This window comes from Salvia hispanica, chromosome 5 (assembly GCF_029641045.1).
Source record: "Salvia hispanica isolate PSC_SH4W2 chromosome 5, Shi_PSC_v1, whole genome shotgun sequence".
NCBI classification, from domain to species: Eukaryota; Viridiplantae; Streptophyta; class Magnoliopsida; order Lamiales; family Lamiaceae; genus Salvia; species Salvia hispanica.
In genome coordinates, this window is record NC_142696.1 from 39,959,884 (window position 1) to 39,982,158 (window position 22,275).

Sequence of the window (22,275 nt, forward strand, 5' to 3'; positions counted from 1 at the left end):
AAATATACAATTGCACCCACCAACTAGTACTAGTATAATGAATGAAGATTCTATGTAAATTGTGATTTAGATAAGTTTTTGCTATGATAAAAAAAAGTTACAAAAAATCATCGACAAACTCAATCTACAGTATTATTGCCTTTGAATATGACTAAAGCCTAAATTATATTCATGGATTCTATGATCATTTTTATTGCCTTTGCAAGAATAGATAGAATGAGGGCGGTAGACCGTAGATGTTAACATATGATTTTGAAAGCAATCGAAAGCTACTATATGTTTGGTCCAAATCATGTCTATAGACTATAGTTGTTCACCTGCAACGTATATAAATATTATTAACTGGATATTATCTATAGAGAATAAAATAGATCATCCAATCACATTTTTTTGTATCTTACACAATAAATTAAACCTATACATATATCAAATTACGAAATTGTCCATATAGAATGAAACAAATAAGAATGGTATGGATTTATCAATGTTTGTAAGAATATGGACTTTCATACATAATAATAATAATAATAATAATAATAATAATAATAATAAAGTATTTTTTGAATTACAACTCACATGAACATCTAAGATAACATATAATTAGAGAGAAAGCATCTTACAAAATTACGACTATATTATAATTTTATAGATCATGCAAGTCATTTGTCGATTATCAAATGAAATTGTTGTTCTATCCTACTAATAGTTACAGTAAATCGAACATATTTATTTTGGTATATACCAGAAATTTTGGTTATTTTGGGGTGCACATATTCATTTGTTTCTTTTTTATCCTTTCTTTAGTAATAGCTGCATAGAATACCAGATATAAAGGCTAGGTGGATATGTAATGTTTTTTATATCAATTGCCTTCTCATTTCCATTGCTCATTATTGAAGTGTCTGGGACAAAAAAAGTTCATATAATTAATAATAATACCTTCAAGCCTGTCCAATCAAGATAGTCATCAACAAAAAAACATATTGCCACCTAATACTATTTCATTTCAATCCATAACTTGTACAGTTGTACTAGAAAATATTGAAATCTGTAGATTTCGCATCAACTTAGAAGATCAAATGGATGTAAAGCTCCCACTCTTCAGCCTCATCATTCTACTGGTAAATGTTTCAACTCCAAATTTCAACACAAAATCTGGTCCATTTCATGTAAACAAACTGTGATAAATTTGGCAGGCAGCTATTAATGGAAATGGATTGCAAAAAATGGATATGAAAATTGAGCAAGTTCATTCATCACCCCACATGCATCACCACATGGATCCTTCAGTCATCGTCTTCTTCTTCGTGGAGGATCTCACGGTAGGAAACACCATTCCCATCTACTTCCCGAGCAGAGGACTGGACTCTGTCTCTGCTCATTTGCTCCCAAAAGAGGAAGCCGATTCCATTCCCTTCTCATCCGACCAACTCAACCACCTCCTTGAGGTCTACTCTTTCCCCCGGGGCTCGCCTCAAGCCACTGCCATGGAGGATACCCTCCGCCAGTGTGAGACGAAGCCCATCAAGGGTGAGACTAAGACCTGCCCGACATCTTGGGGTTCGATGCTTGATTTTGCTTCTAGCATCATTGGCTCAGGGACCGAGATCAAGATTCTGTCAACCACTCACATCACACCATCCAGTGCCGTTCTACAGAAGTACAAGATCATAGGGGTCAAGGAATATCCGGCTTCGAAGGTTGTGGCATGCCATACGATGCCTTACCCTTATGCTGTTTTCTACTGCCATTACCAAGAGAGCCAGAGCAGGGTGTTTAATGTTTCACTTACCGGAGAGAATGGAGACCGGGTAGAAGCAGTTGCAGTCTGCCATATGGATACGTCGCAGTGGAGCCGCAACCATGTCTCCTTCAAGGTGCTCGGAATTCAGCCAGGCTCCTCCCCAGTGTGCCATTTCTTTCCAGCTGATAACTTTGTCTGTGTTCCTTCGGCTGCTTTGATGCAGCAGGCTTGAGCTTGAGCTGCTTAGTCATATGTACTTTTGTTATTCAGTTTATGTAATGATCTTCAATAAAATTGCTGGAATAATCCGAGATAGAACATGTGTCCTCATATTTCTGGAGAAAACTACTAATGCAACACAAATAGCGGCATAATTTCAATGAATTCAATCTCATCTATTGATCAAAAGGAAGATAAATTGATTTCATCTGTATTGAATTGTAACATATCTCTGCAAAACTTAGGGTCAATGAAGGTACAAGCTCTAGTACAAGTCGGAAAGTTTTAGTTGTAGAAATACAATCTGCATCACGACTCAGTGGAAGTCTTGTTTTTCCTCGACCTCTTCCGTTTCCTGTTTCTTGCGCTATTATCACCATCTCCTTCCTGCAACCGAACTGTACTTCTCATCTGATCAATGACATAACAGAGTCGTTAGTAAATAACAGAATACACCCAAATATATTTTGGAATTATTGGTTGTATATACTATCAATCATAATCCTGCTAAAAGTTGCAGCTAGAAACTCATTGGGTTGATACATGTATTTGAAAAAAGGAACCGATTGACTATATGCCAAGTTTCCTTTGGACTTGATTGAAGTTCAATTGCTCACACAGTTGATTAGACTCGAGTGAAATCAACGATATGCTAATTATCATTTCCAAACTCCAAATAAAACTAAGTCTATTACCATGTTTAGGTAGAAAAAAAAAAGCAACATTGATATAATTATAGTACTTCCCAGTGGATTATTAGCAGGCAAAGTGCATTTTAAATGGACCTTTTCTGAAGCAGTATCTGTATTTCCTTGTTTCTTTTTCTTCTTGCATGATAGAGGATTTGGGCCCTGGACAAGACAACAATATTGCATAATCAAGGTATTCATTAGACAATACTTAGCATTGTTGTCACTGAGATATACTCCATATACTATATAAGAAAGCAAGAGTGAGACTCCAAATAACTAACCTTAGCTCTCTTCCGCTTGAATTGAGCTTTATCGGCTTTATCGATTCTAGTCATCTTAACATCTCTCCTGGGAATCAGTGTCTCTAAACTCTGTTCTTCTTCTGTTTCAGAAGAAGTCCTTCCTTCATCATTAGCTACTTTTTTCTTCTTTAACTTTAGCATCTTCAACTCCAACTCAGTCATACGTGACCGTTCCTCTTCAGCAGCCTTTGCAGTCTCTTGCTGAAAAGCTGATGGGCGTTCGAGAAAGAGCGCATTTCTGAGAGCATATACTAGAGGCACACCTGGAATCTGCCCGCTAAAAGTTAGCGAACAGCAGTTTGGAAGTACGTATGACTAAGACAAAGTCGAATATTCATATGTAGCATTTAAGATAAGGAGATGTTTACTTCTTGAGACACGTTCATAACATTAAAAAATTATTTCATGATTATTCTAAAATTGAAATAGGAACCTGTTGAAACTTTTTCCTCAGCTCCGCATCCTGTGTGGCGACAAAGAAATGCTCAGTGTTTTTTTCTCCAATAACTTCTGTTATGCATGCTATAGCACTCTTCCGCTTTTCATGATCACATCTATAAAACAGAAACATTACCATTAATAGACAAAGTTCAGACAGTTTGCAAGACACTCTCTTTCCAGGTTACAATCTATATATGTTAAAGGATGATTAATAGTTCATGTGAATGAATTGACTCTAAGAGCAACCAATAGGTTCTAATAGTGGGATGAGTAAATAAGGTAAATTATTCAAAGGGAAGAGATCTATGACACAACTAATAACCCTTTAATCCTTTTTTGGATAGTTTCTTAATTAAAATCGCCTAGCCATATGAAGCTTGTCATAGTACTTAGCAACATTGTCACACAATGACTGGAATACAGTACCATACTCAATCAAATTCCCTATCTAGCTTATAACGCCCAGAGCCTTTAATATGTATTACAATTATGCAACTATAGTCCATCTTAATCTAGGATCAACCAAGCAACCAGAGAAAACTCAAAAAGAAAAGAGAACAAACACTGGATTTAAATGCCATCGGCAAATTCAAATGGTGATTGGTGAACTGGTGATTTCAATGTGAGGCTGTCCTCAACTTGAGATAGCATGTCTAAGTATATCAAGTTTATACTTTTTTTTATCATTTCCACATATCTTCAATTTATCAAAGTAAAACCACGGCCCTTATTGTTCTTTGACTATGTCCCAATGTTATCAATCTCGTATGGCGGCTTATGGCGGTTCGCCTAAAAACCGCCGCAGGGATATGGCGTATTAGTATGGCGGATATGGCGGTCAATAATTAAATTAATAAAGTAATACTTATATATTTATATATAATTCAAAAATTAGAAAAAAAAAATATCATCTAAAACTCTTAAAACAATTAATAAAGCATAAAATACAACTCTAACATCCATGTTTCTTGCATAATGCCCCATTCCTAAATGGGGTACACACGCAATGTTGTCAAATGGCGGATATGGCGGTGCTATGGTCCTATGGCGTTTCCACCACCGAACACCATGCCATAGCACCATGGCGCCGCCATATCCACTATTTGATAACATTGCTACGTCCAGACGTGTTTATCTCGTTCTCGTCACCATTAGCTCTTAAGGACACGAGCACACTCAAGATTGGAGATAATTCGTTTTCATCTCCACAATTTTGGCATTAACCCTTCTTAAACATATACTCCTTACCAATTGGCATAGTTCCGAATTTTATGACCATTAATTGAATGATACTAAGGATAGCATAAAAGAAAGCATAAATATTGAAAAAACAAACCTTGCAACCATCAGGCTACGCGCAGCATCGACCGAGTCAGAGTAAGAGCTACCGAGGCTTTTCAACTCTGCAACAACACATCTGCACCAAGTGAATTAAAAAAGCCCTTTGTTAACCAAATCAATATATTAAGCTCACAATTCGCGGTCAGATAAAGCATTGAAAAGAAACGCCGCATAGCGACAATCAAGGCATTGGCAAAACCTGGTGGTGAATATTTTGACGGGAGCACCAAGGATATTTGTCAATGCGGTATCAGCTGGAGCAATTCCATTTGCTATAAGATGGTGCACGAAGGTCCCGTCGCATAGCACTTTGAAAGGCTCCCGAAATCCGAAGCAGGACGTGAAAAATCGCACAGCTTTGCGGTGCCGCTTTTGCTTGGTGAACCTCATTCCAACCTATTAACTTAACAAACAGAATAAGGCGACGCTGGAGATAGAGGAGATGGAGAAAAAAGGATGGAGAATTTTCTAGGGCTTTTTCGCTCTCTCTTTTTTCGATATTAATATAGATAGCCCACAACTTAGTTTCTGTAAAAATTTAGCTATAAATAATCAATATTATATCTCATGGTTAAATACTCTCTCCGTCCCAGATAATTCGATCCAATATTCCATTTCAGGTCGTCCCGCATAATTTGTCCTATTTCACTTTTACCATTTTTGGCAGTGGACCCATATTCCACTAACTCATTTTTACTCACATTTTATTATAAAATTAATACTTTAAAATTAGGACCCACATCCCATCAACTTTTTCAACTCACTTTCCATTAGATTTCTTAAAACCCGTGTCGAGTCAAAGTGTCCCAAATTATCTGAGACGGAGAGAGTATATATTTGTGTTTAAATCACGAGATTGAATTTCGCGATTCAATTCTAATGAATAATTATGTAATAATAACTCATAGACACCCCTCTAATTAAATAAATCTCACAATTCAACCTAAACTACATCTCATTATTATTTTATCAAATAACTACATATTGTGTATATAGAGATAAATACTGGAGTATACGTTTTCACACATATCTAAAATAAATTTCTAACATATTCCACTAAATCATGGTTTTAATATTGAAAATGTCAAATATTTTTGAAAAATATAAATATATAATTTGAATAATGGTAGTATTTATTAGAATCATAGGTAGTACATTATAAAAAATCAAACTTACTAAAAAATGTCAATATAGTGTTTCGAAAATATCAACACAATGCTTTAAGAATGTTAACTCAATGCTTAGATTGACATTTTACATGTATTATATTGACATATTTTATATATTATATTGACATTTCTGCGGTACGAAAAAACTAAAAAAAAAAATTAATTTTTTTTTCGAATTTTGACGTCAGAACATATGCATGTAGTATATGGTTGGAATCCTTACAAAATTATCTTTAATTTGATATCTGTTACATGAATTTAAAGTTTTGGAATTTCTTTTAAAAGTTAATTATAACTAATTGTAGTTAATTGACATTAATACCCCTATTAATATTTTTTAGAATTAATTTTATGGCCTTATTGACGTTTTCTGTTGATCATATTGACATTTCGGAGTTGATGATCTAGGCCTTTAATTTGAATATCTAATAGCTATTATTTAGTTGTAGTTAGCAATTAAGTATTGAGTTAGCAATATAACACTCCACTATTTATCAATATTATCATTATATAATTAACGTATTCTCTTGTCAAAGTTGGAAACAAATTATAACAAACTCATAATTTAGTATTCCCAATTTTATTTTAATAAAAATAAAAAATTCACAATATTTTTATAAAATATGTCATTATATACATTTATTATTAAATATAGTTGTCATTTTAAAGAAATACACATTAGAAATTAAAGCAAAATTTACATCAGTAATAAATACAAATAATAGTGTAAAAATAAAGGAATATAGGGTCATGATAAACAAACTACGGCAATGTAAAAATAGAGAATTGCATGTGAAATTTTATTATGATCACATATAGCATAACCAAACTCGAAGACTGCGTAAACTATCAAGTCTACAAATTTTGTTGATCCATTTTTCATTCGTGCTTGAAGTACATCTTCAATCTTTCAAAGCTTGCGGCTTCAATTGTTCGGAATGAACACAACGAGGATGATATATAATGACATTAGGTTTGGTCTCGAAGTTTCTAACAAAACGATCCAAATCTATGGAATCAGAGGTCGGGTTTGGACTCATCAAATCGCGCATTGTCTTAGGCATATCCTCATCACTCATCGTACTCTTCCAGTATTCTTCGGGGCCTCTTCTTGCACCGTCCACACAAACAAGCTGCAAAAATATACTCATTAGAACAAATTTAAGAAGAAATTGAAATGAACAAGAAACAGTAGAGTTTCGATTTTAAAAAACAATAACAACAACTAGTACGATACACTACCAATACGAGGAAGAAAAGAAGCAACGATGAGAAGTGTCCGGTTTTCATCTTGAGTTGCTAATGTTACAACCTCTGACTTAGTATTTATAGTTTGATTCATATAGCTGTGAGTACTGTTTTTGGTAAGGAGAGATAATGATTCTATAATGAAAATCACACCTTAGGAGGCTGTGAACCTTTGAAAAAAATAGTGCTGGCTAAGTCATGTTCCAAAACATACAATTGCAGTTTTATTTCCTAAATTATCTAGTGGTTACAGTGTATATCACTTATATTGCAGAAATGATGTGATATATATAAATTTCATGGGACTGATATGAAATATCCAGATTGTAATATCATTTTTTCAAAATTAAAAGGGTACACACCTGAGATGTGTTGTTTAATTAAAATGACAAGAGGTAACAATAAAATTATAATTATCACGTTTCTCAAGTTATGTGATGGTTATAAATTATAATTGGGAGTTTAACTAATCCATTTGAAGCATGAGTGTCAAACTTGAAAGTTAATTTAGATAGATTTTATTCACTCCCTTAATCATGTGTATATGTTTCTTTTGGCCACGCTTCCAATTCAACTATTACAAAGATATGGGCAAATGTTGGGATTCGGAGTATATATTAGATATGTTCAATGAATAATCAAGAGGTGTGTAACAAACTTGAATATATATATTATCTTCTAATATGAAAAAAGGTTTAATTATAATTCAGCCTTTTGGATCATAATAAATTCAAGCTTGAGCTGCATGCGGAGTACATAGCAAGCTTGTAAAATACTCCCTCTGTCCCATTAGAAATGAAACGTTTGCTTTTTTACACATGTTTTGAAAAAATAATAATAAATAGTTAAAGTGGAGAAAAAATTAAGTAAAAAAGAGAATAATATAAAGGGGACTCTCCTCTACATTATTCTCCCTCTTACTTTATTTTTTCACCACTTTAGTTATTTATTATAATTTTTCCAAAATAAGTGCGCAAAAGTAAACGTTGCATTTAAATGGGACGGAGGGAATATTTAACTTAATTTATCTAGCTCGAATAAACGCATATTTAATAAACTAAGCTGGAATTAAATTTGATTATATTCCTACGCAAACTTGGGCGAATATAATACTACTGGTTAAGATCCTTTCTGATCACAATTAACCATATAAAAATACAAGTGCTTTTAATTTTTTACTTTACATTCAAAACCCCTCCTTTCGTTTATTTAATATTTTAGGGGAAAAAATTAGATTTGACCTATATATATGCATAATTACTAAACTGGTTGGATTTTTATTGACTAAAAAGAAAAGCAAAAATCTGCTTTTGAGATCATGAAGATTTTTGAGCTTTGCTATTAATTCATAAGTCAAGCTCCAAATCATGTTACTACATAAGTAATAGTATAAGCTCTGTTTAGTGGAGTTATAGTAAATGTATAGACTTAATACTTACTTAAATAATGTTGAGTTTTCCATATTCCTTCAAGTTCTGTATTTAATCATCATAGAAGATTAAGATACAGTGTTTATACCGAGCACCAATCTATGACCACTTCATGGCAAGCAATATGATTTATGCGAGCACAGAAATGGCGCCTAAGTCAGGCGCTTTTTTTTTTATTATTGCAGTGAAAATATGTTAAGCATATCATTATGATTTCATGGTCATGAAAATAAGGCTGGAACTTTTACATAGCTCTCTTTTAAAATTAACTTCTACATAACTCTAGTTGACTTGCAAACATTGATAATGTGGCTCCTTTTGGAGGCTCATATAAATCTCAATAATTAAAAAATAATTGTGATATATCCCATCATATGTGCATGCCAACAAATCTATATATTACAGGTCCACTCTAAAATTATGAAGCTAGATTATTAGTAATAGTTTTGCCACGTGAAACAAACTTACAATCCGTTCTTATATAAATACTAGTAATGAATTGGATTGAAATGACCATCTCCAATCATACGTCAAAAATAAGTTTTGTAGAAAACTTTTCCAACCACGTATCAAATTCAAACTCTTTTTTTAAAAAAAATTTGGAACAATACCTATGATATCGACGAGACATGTACTTAAAAAAATAATATAAAATTTAAATTTAGCGTAATTAGTTTAAGTAAAATTAGTAAATTTTGGTGTGATATATAATGGTCAGAGATATCATCCTCGAATTGTCAGCAAAATGTAGTGCATATGTTGATATTTATTGGACTAATAACATAAAAGTGGCCCAAGAATATAATTGATTGAGTCCACTTTCCTGAAACAAGTTGTGTTGATATTTATTGGACTAATTAAATTAAAGTGGCCCAGTATTAGTATAATGGACAGAGTCCACTTCACTGAAATAAGTAACGAATAAATATTTATTTAAATGAACGTTAGTAATTACAGATTTTTAAATATCCAATGCAGCTTCTGATATAATAAGACCCAACAGAAAATGTAAACGAAAAAAAAATCTACTCCCTTTTTTAAAAATCTTAAAATCCACAAGTTATGAAATAAAAAAATTTCCATATTTTTAAAATGACAAAAAAGTACTAGGATAACGAAGTAAATGAAAAAGAAATAGGTTTCGCGAAGAGAGAGTCGGGTGTTTAAAACGCGACTCTAATTGGTGAGGGTCGACACCCAAACCCCCAACACAAAACAGTATCCGTTTCTTCGCCATTTTCGTTCATCATCGGAAGGATGGTAACATCAGCAATGGCGACGCCGCTTAATATGTCGATTGCTTCTCCCCGTCGAAGATTCCCAACCTCTCAGTTGTTCCAGCCCCGGTAATTTTTTTCGCAACGCTGCTGTTCTTCTGTAATTACTCCGTATTTTTTTATTACACTGCATCGAGTGAACTAATTTTTCCCCCCTTTTCTTCATTTTCAGACCTGTAGCGTCAGCTCTTTCAAGCTCCTACGGCGATTCTTCGTCCATCGGTATGTGCTTTGCAGCCATAGTGTTGTATGATAAAAATTTAAATCTGAGTTTAGTTATGATTTTAAAGTACAATTGTGATTGCTTATTTTTTTTGGTGCTATATAGGGAGTAGTAGTTTGGCGGGATGATTCATTTTTTGCTTTACTTTTTACTCCTCGTTTATTGGGAATCCAGGAGAGTGAGTGTGGGGGATTGGAGAATGGGATGACTAAGAATGACGTTTGATATTTCCAGGGTTTTCGTGTGGACAAAACAAATTGCCTTTAAAGCTTGAACAGGGTGATTATGCTAACCTGAGGTTAGTTTTTCTATCTTTGAGATATTGTACATATTTGTTTTAGATGGATTTTGAGGTGCGTTTGATGAGTAAGATAATTCTGAAAATCTGCTCGCCGAGTTTAATCTGAATTTTTGGTCATAAGTTGTGTGTTTAATACTCTTATTAATAATAAGCATGATTGAAGAGAGAATTGCATTAGTCTCTGCCTCTTGTACTTGCATAACATGTAGAAAAGACATAATAGAAATTAGAACCACAAAATTATTGATGTATCTGAAAATGACTAAACATGCAATTACTTACTTAATCTTGGCTTTCCTGGGTATTTGAAGAAGTACACGAGTCATCACAAAGTGACGAAGTAGCTTAGTTTATGCAACCAGGTTTGTGGAAATTTATTTGTGCGCACTGTGGACACCTCGGATCATAAATGGGATAAGCTTTGTTCTTGTGTCCATACTAGCTTCATTCTGGTATTACAGTGTTTTGCATAATTCTTCTCAAGGATATACACAAACTCTGATGCCTGAAGAAAATTCTGCTTTGATGTGCTGGTGATGGTTATATAACTGTCAGGGGAAATTTTAGCTGGACGTAAATTTCTCCAAACTGTTAGGACATCTGTTCCTAGATTAAAATTTAATCATGTTGTTTATGATCCATCATTTCTAATTCAGTCCTATTTGTCTGATCTTATATTCACTTTCTATTTCATCTTTCACTTGGTCTTTCACTTGGAAATTTTCACCTAAATATTTCCTCTATCAGTAATTCTGTTATAGAAGCCAAAAAGGGAAATCCGCCAGTTATGCCAGCAGTCATGACTCCAGGAGGACCTCTGGATCTATCTACAGTTTTATTCAGAAATCGCATAATCTTCATTGGGCAGCCAATCAATTCCCAAGTAGCTCAGAGAGTGATATCTCAACTAGTGACTTTGGCCACAATTGATGAAGAATCGGATATTTTGGTACATATATAACCTTTAGATCTCACGCAGAATATATCTCAAGCATAAGACTACTGAGGCTTATCTGAATGAGCTGGTGATATATATTAACCTTTTCTTCCATTATTAGATGTATCTGAACTGCCCGGGTGGGAGTACCTACTCTGTCTTGGCAATATATGACTGCATGTCCTGGGTAAGATAGCTAATTAGATTTTGCAACTGGTTTTCCTATTTCCTCTCATGTTCAATGAATGTTGGAGTTGATGCCTATCTCACCGTGCATCTTTTGCCGTTGCTTTGAACTTTTGTAATGATAATTTTTTGCATCTAACTATTTGTTCAGATAAAGCCCAAGGTAGGAACAGTATGTTTTGGAGTAGCTGCAAGCCAAGGTGCTCTTCTTCTTGCTGGTGGTGAAAAAGGAATGCGATATTCCATGCCAAATGCTCGTATTATGATACATCAGCCCCAAAGTGGGTGCGGGGTATGAGCTTATCCTTTCATGGGTATTTATTTTGGAGAAATTTTAGGAATAGATCATCAATTGTGATATTTGAAATTGGAATGTGGAGAGTGAAACATGAAGAGGACCAGATAACATAATATTTCCATCCCAAAATATTTGTATTTATAAGCTCACAAATTATGGTGCCATATGTTTTTTTTTTGCATAGAAAAGAGAATCAATAAAATGAAGCTGTAAGCCCGTATTTTTTTCAGTGACTTACAAAGTATTATATTTTATCCACTAGTTTGGGCTACTCGTGATTATCAAGATTTAGTTGATGTTGACTTTAGGTTGATCTTGTGCTCTAGTTGGCATTAACACTTATCAGAGCATTCTGTCCAGTAATATGCCCTCTTTTAGACCACCACTGGCCATAAAATAGGCAGCATTGGATGCCCTGTGAATCATCAATCATGAGAAAATTTTGAACTCAGTAACACTAGCATGATGGAAATTTTATGATTTTATATTGAGCTGTGTTCAATCCAGTTAACTTTCTTCTTGATATTTTTTATTTATTAATATGTTAATTTGAGCTGACCTGCTAGTTCTGATTGTAGGGCCATGTGGAAGATGTAAGGCGCCAAGTAAATGAAGCAGTTCAATCTCGCCATGTAAACACTTCTGCCTCTTTCTAACATTTTTAATACGGAGTATGTTTCTAGATTATATACTACTCCCTCCGTCCCATAGAAATAGGCCATTTGGGATGACACGGGTTTTAATGTGTAATTGTTAAAATAAGAGAGAATGAGAAAAAGTAGTTGAAATAATGTAGTGAATGGTGGGGCCCATAAATGTTCAAGTAGTACTGCCTCCGTCCCTGAAAGTTTGTCCCATTTTTCCATTTCCGTTCGTCCCCCAAAGTTTGTCCCATTTCACTTTTTACCATTTTTGGTAGTGGACCCCATATTCCACTAACTCATTCCTACTCACATTTTATTATAAAACTAATATATAAAAGTAGGCCCCACAATCCACTAACTTTTTCAACTCACTTTCCATTACATTTCTTAAAACTCGTGCCGGGTCAAAGTGGGACAATATTTGGGGGACGAAGGTAGTAAAAGAGAAGGAGATAATGTTTCTATAAATGGATATGGATTATTTTTCTGTGGGACGGAGGGAGTATAATTTTACTGGATATTGTGAAATCTACTTCTGCATGTGTTTCTAATATATCATGTTGCTGTAAGATCTGGTGTGGTAGATGTTGCATGTTGGAATCATTCCCTAAAGTGGCTAAAATGTAAAATGGTTTGATGATACCTCTCCTCTGATATGCTTCTATAACATCAACTTTCTTTAGAACCTTACCAAAATGTATGACTTTTCATGTCCTACAAGTACCAGATAGTGTTTTCTCTAGCTAGCATCAAAATAGTGCTAGGATAATTGTATGTCTCGAGGCCATTGCGTCTTAATTTAACACTATATCTTACAAGTTGAAATAAGTTACCTGGATATTAGATGAATGTACTCAACAGTATGCAAATCACTACCTTCTGATTTAGCATGCATTATATCAGTCTAACTTTATCCTCATGACTATCGAATGCAGAAAATTGACAAAATGTATGCTGCCTTCACTGGACAATCTCTTGAGAAAGTACAACAGTACACAGAGAGAGACCGATTCTTATCTGTGTCTGAGGTGATGTTTTGCTGGCTTTTGTATGCATACTCTGTTTTCTTGAAATTTAAAAAATGTTAGTAAGAAGGTACCAACCACAAGGTGATTATGTCCAGTAAGCAGAGTGGGCGGGTGTTTGTGGATTAGAAATTAGAGGTAGCGCATCAAGTAGTAAAAAAGTAGCTGATTAAAGACCGATCTATTGAAGCAATAAGTGTCTCCATATTCCTTATACTCCAGCCATTGAAGCAATAATTGTCAGTTTATTGTTCACTTTGGATCCCTTACCTGTCTTACTCATTTGCAGGCCATGGAGTTTGGTCTTATTGATGGGGTTTTGGAAACAGAGTACTGAACTTAGATCACTTCAGGTTTTACATCAATTGTACCATTGTAAAACAAATATCGATGGAATTATGTAGCATAATCAATATTTCTCTCATTCGATAATGTAATGCAAGAAATTATTATTCGTCCATTTTTTATTGGATTGTTCATCCTTGCTTTTGGTCAATAATAGTTGCAGCAGAAAATAGTGTTATAGGAGAGAGAAAAATAAGATATTTGATTTATAGCAGTAATACAGTTGATTGAGTAGCATTTATAGGTATCACACAATGCCTAAATAGCATACATAATTCTGAGCATTGCTGCTTATGTATATGGTGTAACAAGTATCTTATTCTTCTAAATGTCTCTGGAGGAAAATGTCACCTGAGATACACCAATTCATGTACCTGAGACAAGAGGGGTGAAAAGTCAGTATAGGAGTACCATAAATTATGTAATTTCCATAATATTGAAATGTCTTTTCAAATGACATTTTACTTGAGATACACCAGTTCAAGAATTTAACTTGCACCAGAGCACCAGTTAAGTTGGAGTACTTTTAAAATGTCATTTTGATCTTATGAAGTGTATGTATATTGGATAACATGAAAAAAATAGCGGAATTGGCTTCCAACAAATTATGGCCTCAATTTCAAAAACAATGATCCCTCTTCAAATGAGCTTTGGAGAGTTGAACTGCAAAGATTTTTCTATTAAGTTTTATACTTGCAGATAGAACATAGTAGTACTATATATATATCATCAGAAGTTGATTCATCTTGCAGATTGAAGCGGTTATACATACCGTAGTTCTGACGCACCATAGTGTACCTACGAATGGCTTTTATTAAGGCGCCATATTTCATAGACTTGAGGGGTCCCATGTGCCTGCAATAAAAAGAAAGGGATGAAAATTTTATTGTTGAATTCAAAAACAGAGATAACAAAACTGAAACTGCTTTATCCTTTTTCGCTGCAATGCAATTATGCAATAAGAGATATAATGCTACTGATTGGAATCATACTTGCTCTTTGTCCATCATTGCTCTTCCAATATGGTAGGGTATATAAATTAGGGTGGTATATGCAAATCTATTCCTTTTCAGATTGATGCAACTCAAGTATGATAATTTCTTTAATATAGGAAAATGCATTGCTGAAGAAGATTTCTCAGGTAATGATTCCAAAAAAGTGATAAAATTAACTGGGTGGATTTTCAAGAAGTGAAATGCAAACACTCACACAATCTCAGTATAACGAAGTCTCCATGCTGGAAAACCCAGGTGACATCTCACAGGTCCATAAATCAACATCAAGTCAGGTTCGGGTGCCGCATACCCTGTCTCATCAAAATTATCCCATCATACACCAGGGGGCATTATATCTCTGTATATACATTTGTACAGAAAAGTAATTAAATAATAAACAAGCAACACTAAAACAAAACACACCTATTTCTGCAAGAGCATCTGCCATATCAGACTCGGTCAACTCAGGAACCTCAGCATCAGCATTTACATAATGTTTTTTTAGAAGAAAATTTGCTGCTTTTGCAACTGCATGTTTCCCATCAGTAAAAGAAATAACTTCCAAGTTCAGGTATTTCTGCTTAACAAGTGCATCCCCGTTAGCTCCCTGCACAAAAAAACATTGATTTTCTTATTAGAGGCCAACAATTCAGAATGCCATTTCTATTTCCCGTGTAACACCCATGAAACCTAAAGTATATCACTTGCTGAAAAGATATATAAAATGAAATTATAAGAGGATGACAAATTATAAAATCTTAATGGATATCGAGTTCAAGTGAACCAATTGGTCCATATGATATGGGCATCTTAGTTGATGACCAACTGCAGAATGAGTTAGCGACCTAGAATTAAGAAAATGTAGATCGAGATCAATACATTTGGAATCACTTCACTTCTTAACCATAGAGATAGGGCATCTTTGGATCTCTTCAGCACTCCTACAGCGCAAAGAAACAGTCAATCACCATTATGCCCGGAAAGATGTAAACACAAATATTTAACATGGATCACCAATTCACGATCAGGGTTTTTACACAGTATCTTAGCCCCTGTACCTTCTGGATCATAGAGGCACACATTTCTCAATCCCATAGCCGTGAGCCATCTCAGTAGCTCAAGAACTTTCATAGTGTCAAGAGCTTCTTCACTGTCCAGAACAACAGCCAGGTACCTAACTTTACTGATGTCAAGATCTTTATATTGCTTCATGAAGCCACTGGAGATGAGGTAGCTCTCAAGCGCGTTCACCAAATCCACAGCAAAGTACCAAATGCTCACAATCAGATGCATGATAAGCCAAAGTAAGTAAAGGCCAAGGTCGCCACTCTGCAATATGTTCAGACAAAATAACACCTAAAGTTTGAGAATATATTGCCACAAAGCAAATACATTTAGATACTAAGCACAAAGGTGCAAAGCAAAGAATTTCCCAGCATCACGTGATGGCTGTTTGTTCACTTCCCCAGCCAAACCCTGGGAAATGAGCAAAAGTGTCTTGTCTTTGTTTTGAAGGTTAAGTTAGTTTGACAAGAACTAGTAAAAACAAATGAATCCTCTGTCAATTCTGGGAGCCGTACAGCACAAGGCTAACCAAATTTGTGTTTTCAAATTTTCAGTAGTTTGGCGCAATTTTATTGCTAGTAAAACAAACCTGTTACGGAAAATCTAAATTGAACTAAACCAGAAACTAACATAATCTCACACCTATACTCTATGACATGTAAAGTACTCTGAGTTGCATTTTACATTACAATAACACAAAAATATAGCAGTATAACTTCAACAATTAATTAACAGAAGTCTGCACTCACTTACCGACCATATCCTTTTGTAACCCTTCTGCATCCGATCCCCTAAATCCAAAGCTCTGCAAACATCCAAAACCAAAAATTAATCTACACCAAATTCCTCTAATAACAAAAGTACGAAAACATAAACAAAAACAAAAACATGGAACCCTATTACTACGAGCACAGGGATCACTAAAACAATTTACAAAAATCAAACAAATTCAATTTGAGAAACCACAAAATAAAAGAGGTGCTAACTTTGATTCGATCCTGCGAAGGAAGGTGGCCAGATGAACGAAATCCATGTCCAGCATATCGGAAAGCCTAGAATAAAATGGAGACAACAAAGTCTACTTAATTAATAATGCATCATATTGCGAAAATTAGAGGGAAAATAGTGAAAATTGAATCACGGAAAGCGAAAAAGTATAAAATAAGAAGAAAGAGAGAGTTGGGGTTGGGGAGAAAAAACAGGAAGAAAACAATAGGAAATGAAGTCACACGTAAATTGTGCCTGCTTCAGCAACACTTGCTCTGCATGATGAGTGAGAAATAGAGGAGAGAGACGAAGAGAGGCTTGTTTTACCTTAAATCGCAATGTGGAGTTGAATCTTATTGCTCATTTTGGGTCACAATTGCGGGCCGGGCCACACCCTATTACTTCGATTTATTTTATTTTACTATGCTACAACTACTATATAGTTTCATTTAATATTTTCTATAAATTATTATTGATTTCACAAATTCCGTAAAATTTATTATTTTATAGTACTAAACATGTTGAACTCGTAATTTGCTACTACAATTTTACATAATTACTTACATCACCGTAGATTATCAAATGCACCACCATCATCAATTTTTTATCTTAAATATAGTACAATGTGTTTAACAATTACCAAAAATCAAAAGTTGCTATTAAAACGAAATACTAGCAGTATTATTATTTCCACGACCACAATTTGCTCAAGGCCAAATAAGTAACCTGTCTATTTCAATTAACAATTCCAGAAGCTTGTTTGGGATTATCTATTTACAACACCATTGCATAAAAAATAGGCGCCACAATTTATTTCTGGATACAAACATTCACCACACTAGACATATTATGATACATTATCACCTTTTTATCAAGATTCAATCAACATAAGCCTCACACGCGGCAAAAGACAACGACGGATAGCTTACCTGACATCCTTCACCATTAAAATTTCTGGAAACTAAGATAGGCAACAATAAAATTTCTGGAAACTGGAGCATCAGCCAAATTACTTCACATATCACACATATGGCTTCTCAAAATCAGAATCACATACATCCTCTTTTGGACTTTGGTAATGGTGTTGCTCTGTCTCAAGAAAAGTGAAACAACAGTACAATATCTAAGTTTCAATGCTTCCCCAAATAACACATAGTAAGCCACAAGTATCATTGAGACCGTGTGTTTCATTCTTCATCATTTTCAGATATCACAGTATAGCCGTGACTGCCAATTTTGCCTAATTACACAGACTGGAGACTGGAACCTTCATCCTGATTAGATAACATCAGGGGCATAAATGCCTATCTTCCTACGCTGAATTCTTTTGAAAGGGCTAAGAAGAAGAATCTTGCACCAGAGGTTGGTTTCACCTACCAAGCCATAAATATAAGTTAGTACAGCTTAATCAAGTGATATACTAGAGCAATAGGGGGGAAATAATTCTGGAGATCTAATAAGTAAACCACACAATATGATGCCAATAGAGGAGATAATTGAGAGTAGAACTATGGAGAAGAGCCAATTATAACTTTATTATGAACCTCTGAACATTTCTTTACAGGTCTACCATCATGATTACACAAAAACTTGGTCCATCATAGACCTCTTACAAATATGATATGGGACCTTAATACAGAACTTACAAATATTAGTCCAATTAGACCTCTTAATTGGTAAAATCATGGTTTGAGTTTTCTTGTTTAGCTACCAAGTGTCCAAGTTATACTTTTTCACTTTGATATCAAAATAATGATAGGCATTTCACTTAGAATTGAAAGTAAAAACTCGTTCTAGTAGGACAAGATACAACTTGTATTCAGAAACAGCTCTGAAATCAGAACAGTTCAAATGACTGGAAGTACCTATTGAGCAGGATCTTCGGTAAATCTAGCATCAAAAGGAGCGGCGGAGTTAGGATGCGACGTGCCACCTCCAGCCCCAGACCCTTGTTGCAGTTCAATCACCAGCCATCTAACAGCTTTACTCATTTGCTCCAAGCGAACAGCACTGATCGGTGGAAGACCACTTGGAGCAGGCTGGCCAGGTCTAGGAGCAACAGAGCCAGTAGCCTCATCCACAAGACACTCGGACCCAATTCTTTGCTTTACAGATTCCACAAATTCTTCAGCTTGATCACAAGCAACTCGGAAAAGCTCCCAACGTTGCTTGAAATTCTCTAGTGCAGCATCAGTGGCAGGAGTTTTTTGACCACCTGAGTTCTCCTTTGCTTCCAATGTACTAGCTGCTGCAGAAATGAACTCTTGATGGGCAGTAGTCAAGGAATCCACTATATTGTCCATCCGAAGTCTGCAGAGGGAAGCCACATCAACAACTGCCTTCAATAATGGAGCATGCAATCTATCTTTTACATATACAAAAAAGATAGTTTCCTGAGAATTCACGAAAAATGCCATCCTCTACCATTTTGGTGGGAAACATCAAGAATCACTTTAGAGAATATATCATACTACTACTTATCTGCTACATATTATAAATTTTAGATTCAAATTTGATATTATAAACTGACAAAAGCACGTTTATCATGACCATTGTGCTCTACATTGTAGTTGCAAAAGCATGTCTATATTGAAGCCTTGAACTCTACAGAGATATTCAGTTCAGCACTGACAGGTCTTGTGCCTTGAGCTCTGCAAAGACTTTTTAGCTTATCAAAGAAGTTTTGGCTTACACAGGAAGTTTTAAACCTCTATAAATACCAACCCTATTCATTGATTGAAAAATCATTTTTGTAGACTTATTTTCTGTCTACCATTGTTCTCTCTTAACTTCATGTTTGTAGCTATGTTCCTCATTTTTCTTTCTTATATTGTTATCACTTTTTAGTTTGTTATCTTTTAATTTTTCAAATTTTGTTATAGTTTGTGGGTAACATGTGTTAATAAAAAATACTAGCAGACAAAGAAGCTAAGCGTACTTTTCTGGTAGACTGCACTAATCTGATGGTTGCATTCCAGAAATGGCTAGAGATTATAATGACTGCAAAGGAGAGAGCATACTACTCTAGAACACAAGGTAGCAGATAAAATCCATCTTGTTTTGATATAGCTAGTTCTAGTTCGGTTTAGCAATAAAGATGAAGATTTTGTCAAAAAATGAAAGAATGGAGCTGCAGTCGATCCAGTACAAGAATAAAAATGCAAAGTCGTTCTATTTCTCAAAAACAAAGCCAGCTATACATGTGTAAACACTACAGCAATAACAAGCCCTGAAAAATACTGGAGTCAGCAATACAGCAAAGAGATAAAGCAATATCCTACTGAAGAGAAATCTGCACAAGAATAGGAAAATTAAGAATAATCTATCTATAAAAGGAGATGGGAGATGGGAGATGGAAGATCGAAGAACTCTATTGTTCCTTGTGCAAAGAAAATGAAGCCAATGCTCTCAGCCTTAGAACTTCAACTGAGACAAGAAATAGGGGACAGACTCAGGAGCTGATCAGGCCAGCACTCAACAACTAAGATCAGCATAGAATAAAACACACAGTGGTGCATTTCAAAATAACTGTGAACTGACTATTTCAAAATATTTTTTATACTTAATTTATGTTGCAAGAGATGAGTGTGTTTACAGAAATGCTTATTCATAACAGTAAGGCTTATGGGTACCTCTGTGTTTTACAAAGAAACTAGAGCCACACAAGCTATTGAGCTCTATATAACAGGGAATCACAGCTAACTGCAATTTAACAAATACTAGTAAGATACAACTCATAAGACAAATAAAACCTAACTCAAAAGGTCAAAATAACATAAACTAAAGAATACGAGTAAGAAGAATCTGAAATAACTTATACACCATGTAGATATAAGAATAAATCTAGCCCAAGAAAAATGTCAATTAGCCATATTTGCTTAACTCCAAGCAGACAATCTATAACCTATCTAAAAAAAAGGAGAAAATTTTTTATTGAAGACAATACTAAAAATGTTTCTTTCTATTGCAGATGAGATAACAAATGAGGAGAAGCATATGAAAAATAATCTCTGAGATCTATATGCCAAAGTGCAACATAAGCTTACAAATTTATTTGTTTTACCCGTTCAAGTAACAACGTTTTAATAAGAGTTGATTTAGCTCACATGCCAAGATCGATTGATGAACTATTTCACAAACGCGAGAGACAACCACACGCACAAATAAACATAGATACAACCAAAACCAAAAGGAAACATGCAATTTCAATCGTGATCAAGCAAAATAAGAAAACTACACAAGGACCTTGACTCCTCGGGGCTGGGGCGATGCGGATGGTGGAGGTGTGAGGTGTGCAGAGAGAAGCTGGAAGAATGAGAAATGACTGATTGTGGCCGGCGACGACCGATTTATTGCGGCGGTAACAAACGGCAGTTCGACAGTGAAGAGAGAGATTGAGAAAGAGATAATAAGGAATTGAAAACTTTGTGGCTGAGTGAGATGTCGACTCAGGAGAAGGGAAGGTGGAATCTCGAGATGGAGAGGGGATGGAGATATGAGTTTCCTAGGGTTTTAAAAAAAAATCAATTCTACTGTAAAAATTACAGGCCAAGTGAGGAGTACTTGAAATTCATATAATATTAAAAAAAAGGGACGTTGATCATATGTTTAGTGCCTAATAAATAAATAAATACATGATGATAGTATGAGTATTTATTTTCAAAGACATATCCATCAATGAGGTAGAAGTTTTCATTCAGTATTTTTATCTTTTTTTAGAAGTGAACCTAATTAGATATAATTTAGAATTTTAATCACTTCTTCAGTTAGGTGTTCTTAATTATAGTACTTTCCCTTTTTTAATCATATTTGAGTTATTTTTTTATTTTTAAAAGTTTTTTTATAGTTTAATCATTTTTATATAGTAATTCTTATTCTCTTTTCTACTTTACTTTCTCTTACTTTATTTATTTTCTACTTTACTTTTTCTATATTTTTTTCCTCTCTTACTTTTTTAGCTATCTACTACTGTTATTTAGCATACTCAACATCATTTTCTTAAACTCCGTATTGAAAGATTTGCCTCAACTATGAAGGAACGGAGGGAGTAGTATAAGTTTTGGTTCATTACTAAAATAATATCTTTGAGAAAAATTACTTAGAGCATCCACATGTTAGAGTTTGTACACTATAAATCACATTTCGAGTGATTGAATACTGTAAAACTCTTATTTTATTTTCCAAGGAATAAAACATATTATTTTTGTCATAATGTTGTTATATTTTACATTTAATGGATGTTAATGCATGTTTAAATGTATAAGTTAACTTAACAAAGTCTAAGTCTTTGTTTTAGTAGACCGGTGATACGCTCGGATTTTGCACTGTTTTAAGGCCATTATTTGGTCCGTTTTTAATGTCAAAGTCACTCTACACATCCATTTTTTGCATATTTTGTCTATTTTG

At 34.5% G+C, this 22,275-nt stretch overlaps 6 protein-coding genes across 11 annotated transcripts; 2 read left to right on the plus strand and 4 right to left on the minus strand.

Moving 5' to 3' along the window:
• Positions 1-915: 915 nt before the first annotated feature.
• LOC125188689 (BURP domain-containing protein BNM2A-like) lies at positions 916-2,062 on the plus strand. Its single transcript, XM_048085691.2, has 2 exons — positions 916-1,121; positions 1,197-2,062. The coding sequence occupies exons 1-2, from the start codon at positions 1,080-1,082 to the stop codon at positions 1,974-1,976; spliced, it is 822 nt and encodes a 273-aa protein (XP_047941648.1). The 5' UTR covers positions 916-1,079; the 3' UTR covers positions 1,977-2,062.
• MEE21 (PIN domain-like family protein) lies at positions 1,122-5,240 on the minus strand. 2 transcript variants are annotated; one of them, XR_016130841.1, is made up of 8 exons: positions 4,939-5,240; positions 4,735-4,815; positions 3,391-3,511; positions 2,937-3,227; positions 2,749-2,814; positions 2,265-2,374; positions 1,793-1,983; positions 1,122-1,652 (listed from the first exon to the last, which is right to left on the minus strand). XR_016130841.1 is itself a non-coding variant. In XM_048085689.2 (6 exons), exons 1-6 carry the CDS (start codon positions 5,127-5,129, stop codon positions 2,273-2,275), a joined length of 852 nt encoding a protein of 283 aa, XP_047941646.1. In that variant the 5' UTR covers positions 5,130-5,239; the 3' UTR covers positions 2,143-2,272. The 2 variants fall into 2 exon arrangements, 1 of the variants encoding a protein (XP_047941646.1); XM_048085689.2 differs by lacking the exons at positions 1,122-1,652; positions 1,793-1,983 and having other exon boundaries at positions 2,143-2,374; positions 4,939-5,239.
• A 1,447-nt stretch (positions 5,241-6,687) lies between these two features.
• LOC125189355 (uncharacterized) lies at positions 6,688-7,235 on the minus strand. Its single transcript, XM_048086639.2, has 2 exons — positions 7,151-7,235; positions 6,688-7,041 (listed from the first exon to the last, which is right to left on the minus strand). The coding sequence occupies exons 1-2, from the start codon at positions 7,196-7,198 to the stop codon at positions 6,811-6,813; spliced, it is 279 nt and encodes a 92-aa protein (XP_047942596.1). The 5' UTR covers positions 7,199-7,235; the 3' UTR covers positions 6,688-6,810.
• A 2,507-nt stretch (positions 7,236-9,742) lies between these two features.
• CLPP6 (CLP protease proteolytic subunit 6) lies at positions 9,743-13,937 on the plus strand. The gene is made up of 9 exons (XM_048086523.2): positions 9,743-9,932; positions 10,036-10,085; positions 10,321-10,384; positions 11,135-11,336; positions 11,446-11,511; positions 11,662-11,802; positions 12,387-12,440; positions 13,388-13,480; positions 13,767-13,937. The coding sequence occupies exons 1-9, from the start codon at positions 9,844-9,846 to the stop codon at positions 13,812-13,814; spliced, it is 807 nt and encodes a 268-aa protein (XP_047942480.1). The 5' UTR covers positions 9,743-9,843; the 3' UTR covers positions 13,815-13,937.
• Positions 13,938-13,997: 60 nt separating this feature from the next.
• Positions 13,998-17,275, minus strand: LEW1 (Undecaprenyl pyrophosphate synthetase family protein). Of its 3 annotated transcripts, none has more exons than XM_048086522.2 (9): positions 17,197-17,275; positions 16,869-16,934; positions 16,636-16,687; positions 15,876-16,146; positions 15,697-15,758; positions 15,241-15,424; positions 15,032-15,128; positions 14,595-14,677; positions 13,998-14,196 (listed from the first exon to the last, which is right to left on the minus strand). In XM_048086522.2, exons 2-9 carry the CDS (start codon positions 16,922-16,924, stop codon positions 14,189-14,191), a joined length of 813 nt encoding a protein of 270 aa, XP_047942479.1. In that variant the 5' UTR covers positions 16,925-16,934; positions 17,197-17,275; the 3' UTR covers positions 13,998-14,188. The 3 variants fall into 3 exon arrangements, with proteins under 3 accessions (XP_047942479.1, XP_088915692.1, XP_047942478.1); XM_089059566.1 differs by having other exon boundaries at positions 17,125-17,200; XM_048086521.2 differs by lacking the exon at positions 17,197-17,275 and adding an exon at positions 17,112-17,165.
• A 594-nt stretch (positions 17,276-17,869) lies between these two features.
• Positions 17,870-21,409, minus strand: MED32 (mediator of RNA polymerase II transcription subunit-like protein). 3 transcript variants are annotated; one of them, XM_089059567.1, is made up of 4 exons: positions 21,115-21,409; positions 19,808-20,295; positions 18,735-19,179; positions 17,870-18,242 (listed from the first exon to the last, which is right to left on the minus strand). In XM_089059567.1, the coding sequence occupies exon 3, from the start codon at positions 19,170-19,172 to the stop codon at positions 18,735-18,737; it is 438 nt and encodes a 145-aa protein (XP_088915693.1). In that variant the 5' UTR covers positions 19,173-19,179; positions 19,808-20,295; positions 21,115-21,409; the 3' UTR covers positions 17,870-18,242. The 3 variants fall into 3 exon arrangements, with proteins under 3 accessions (XP_088915693.1, XP_047942482.1, XP_047942481.1); XM_048086525.2 differs by lacking the exon at positions 19,808-20,295 and adding an exon at positions 20,502-20,571 and having other exon boundaries at positions 21,115-21,181; XM_048086524.2 differs by lacking the exon at positions 19,808-20,295 and having other exon boundaries at positions 21,115-21,407.
• Between the last annotated feature and the right edge of the window lie 866 nt (positions 21,410-22,275).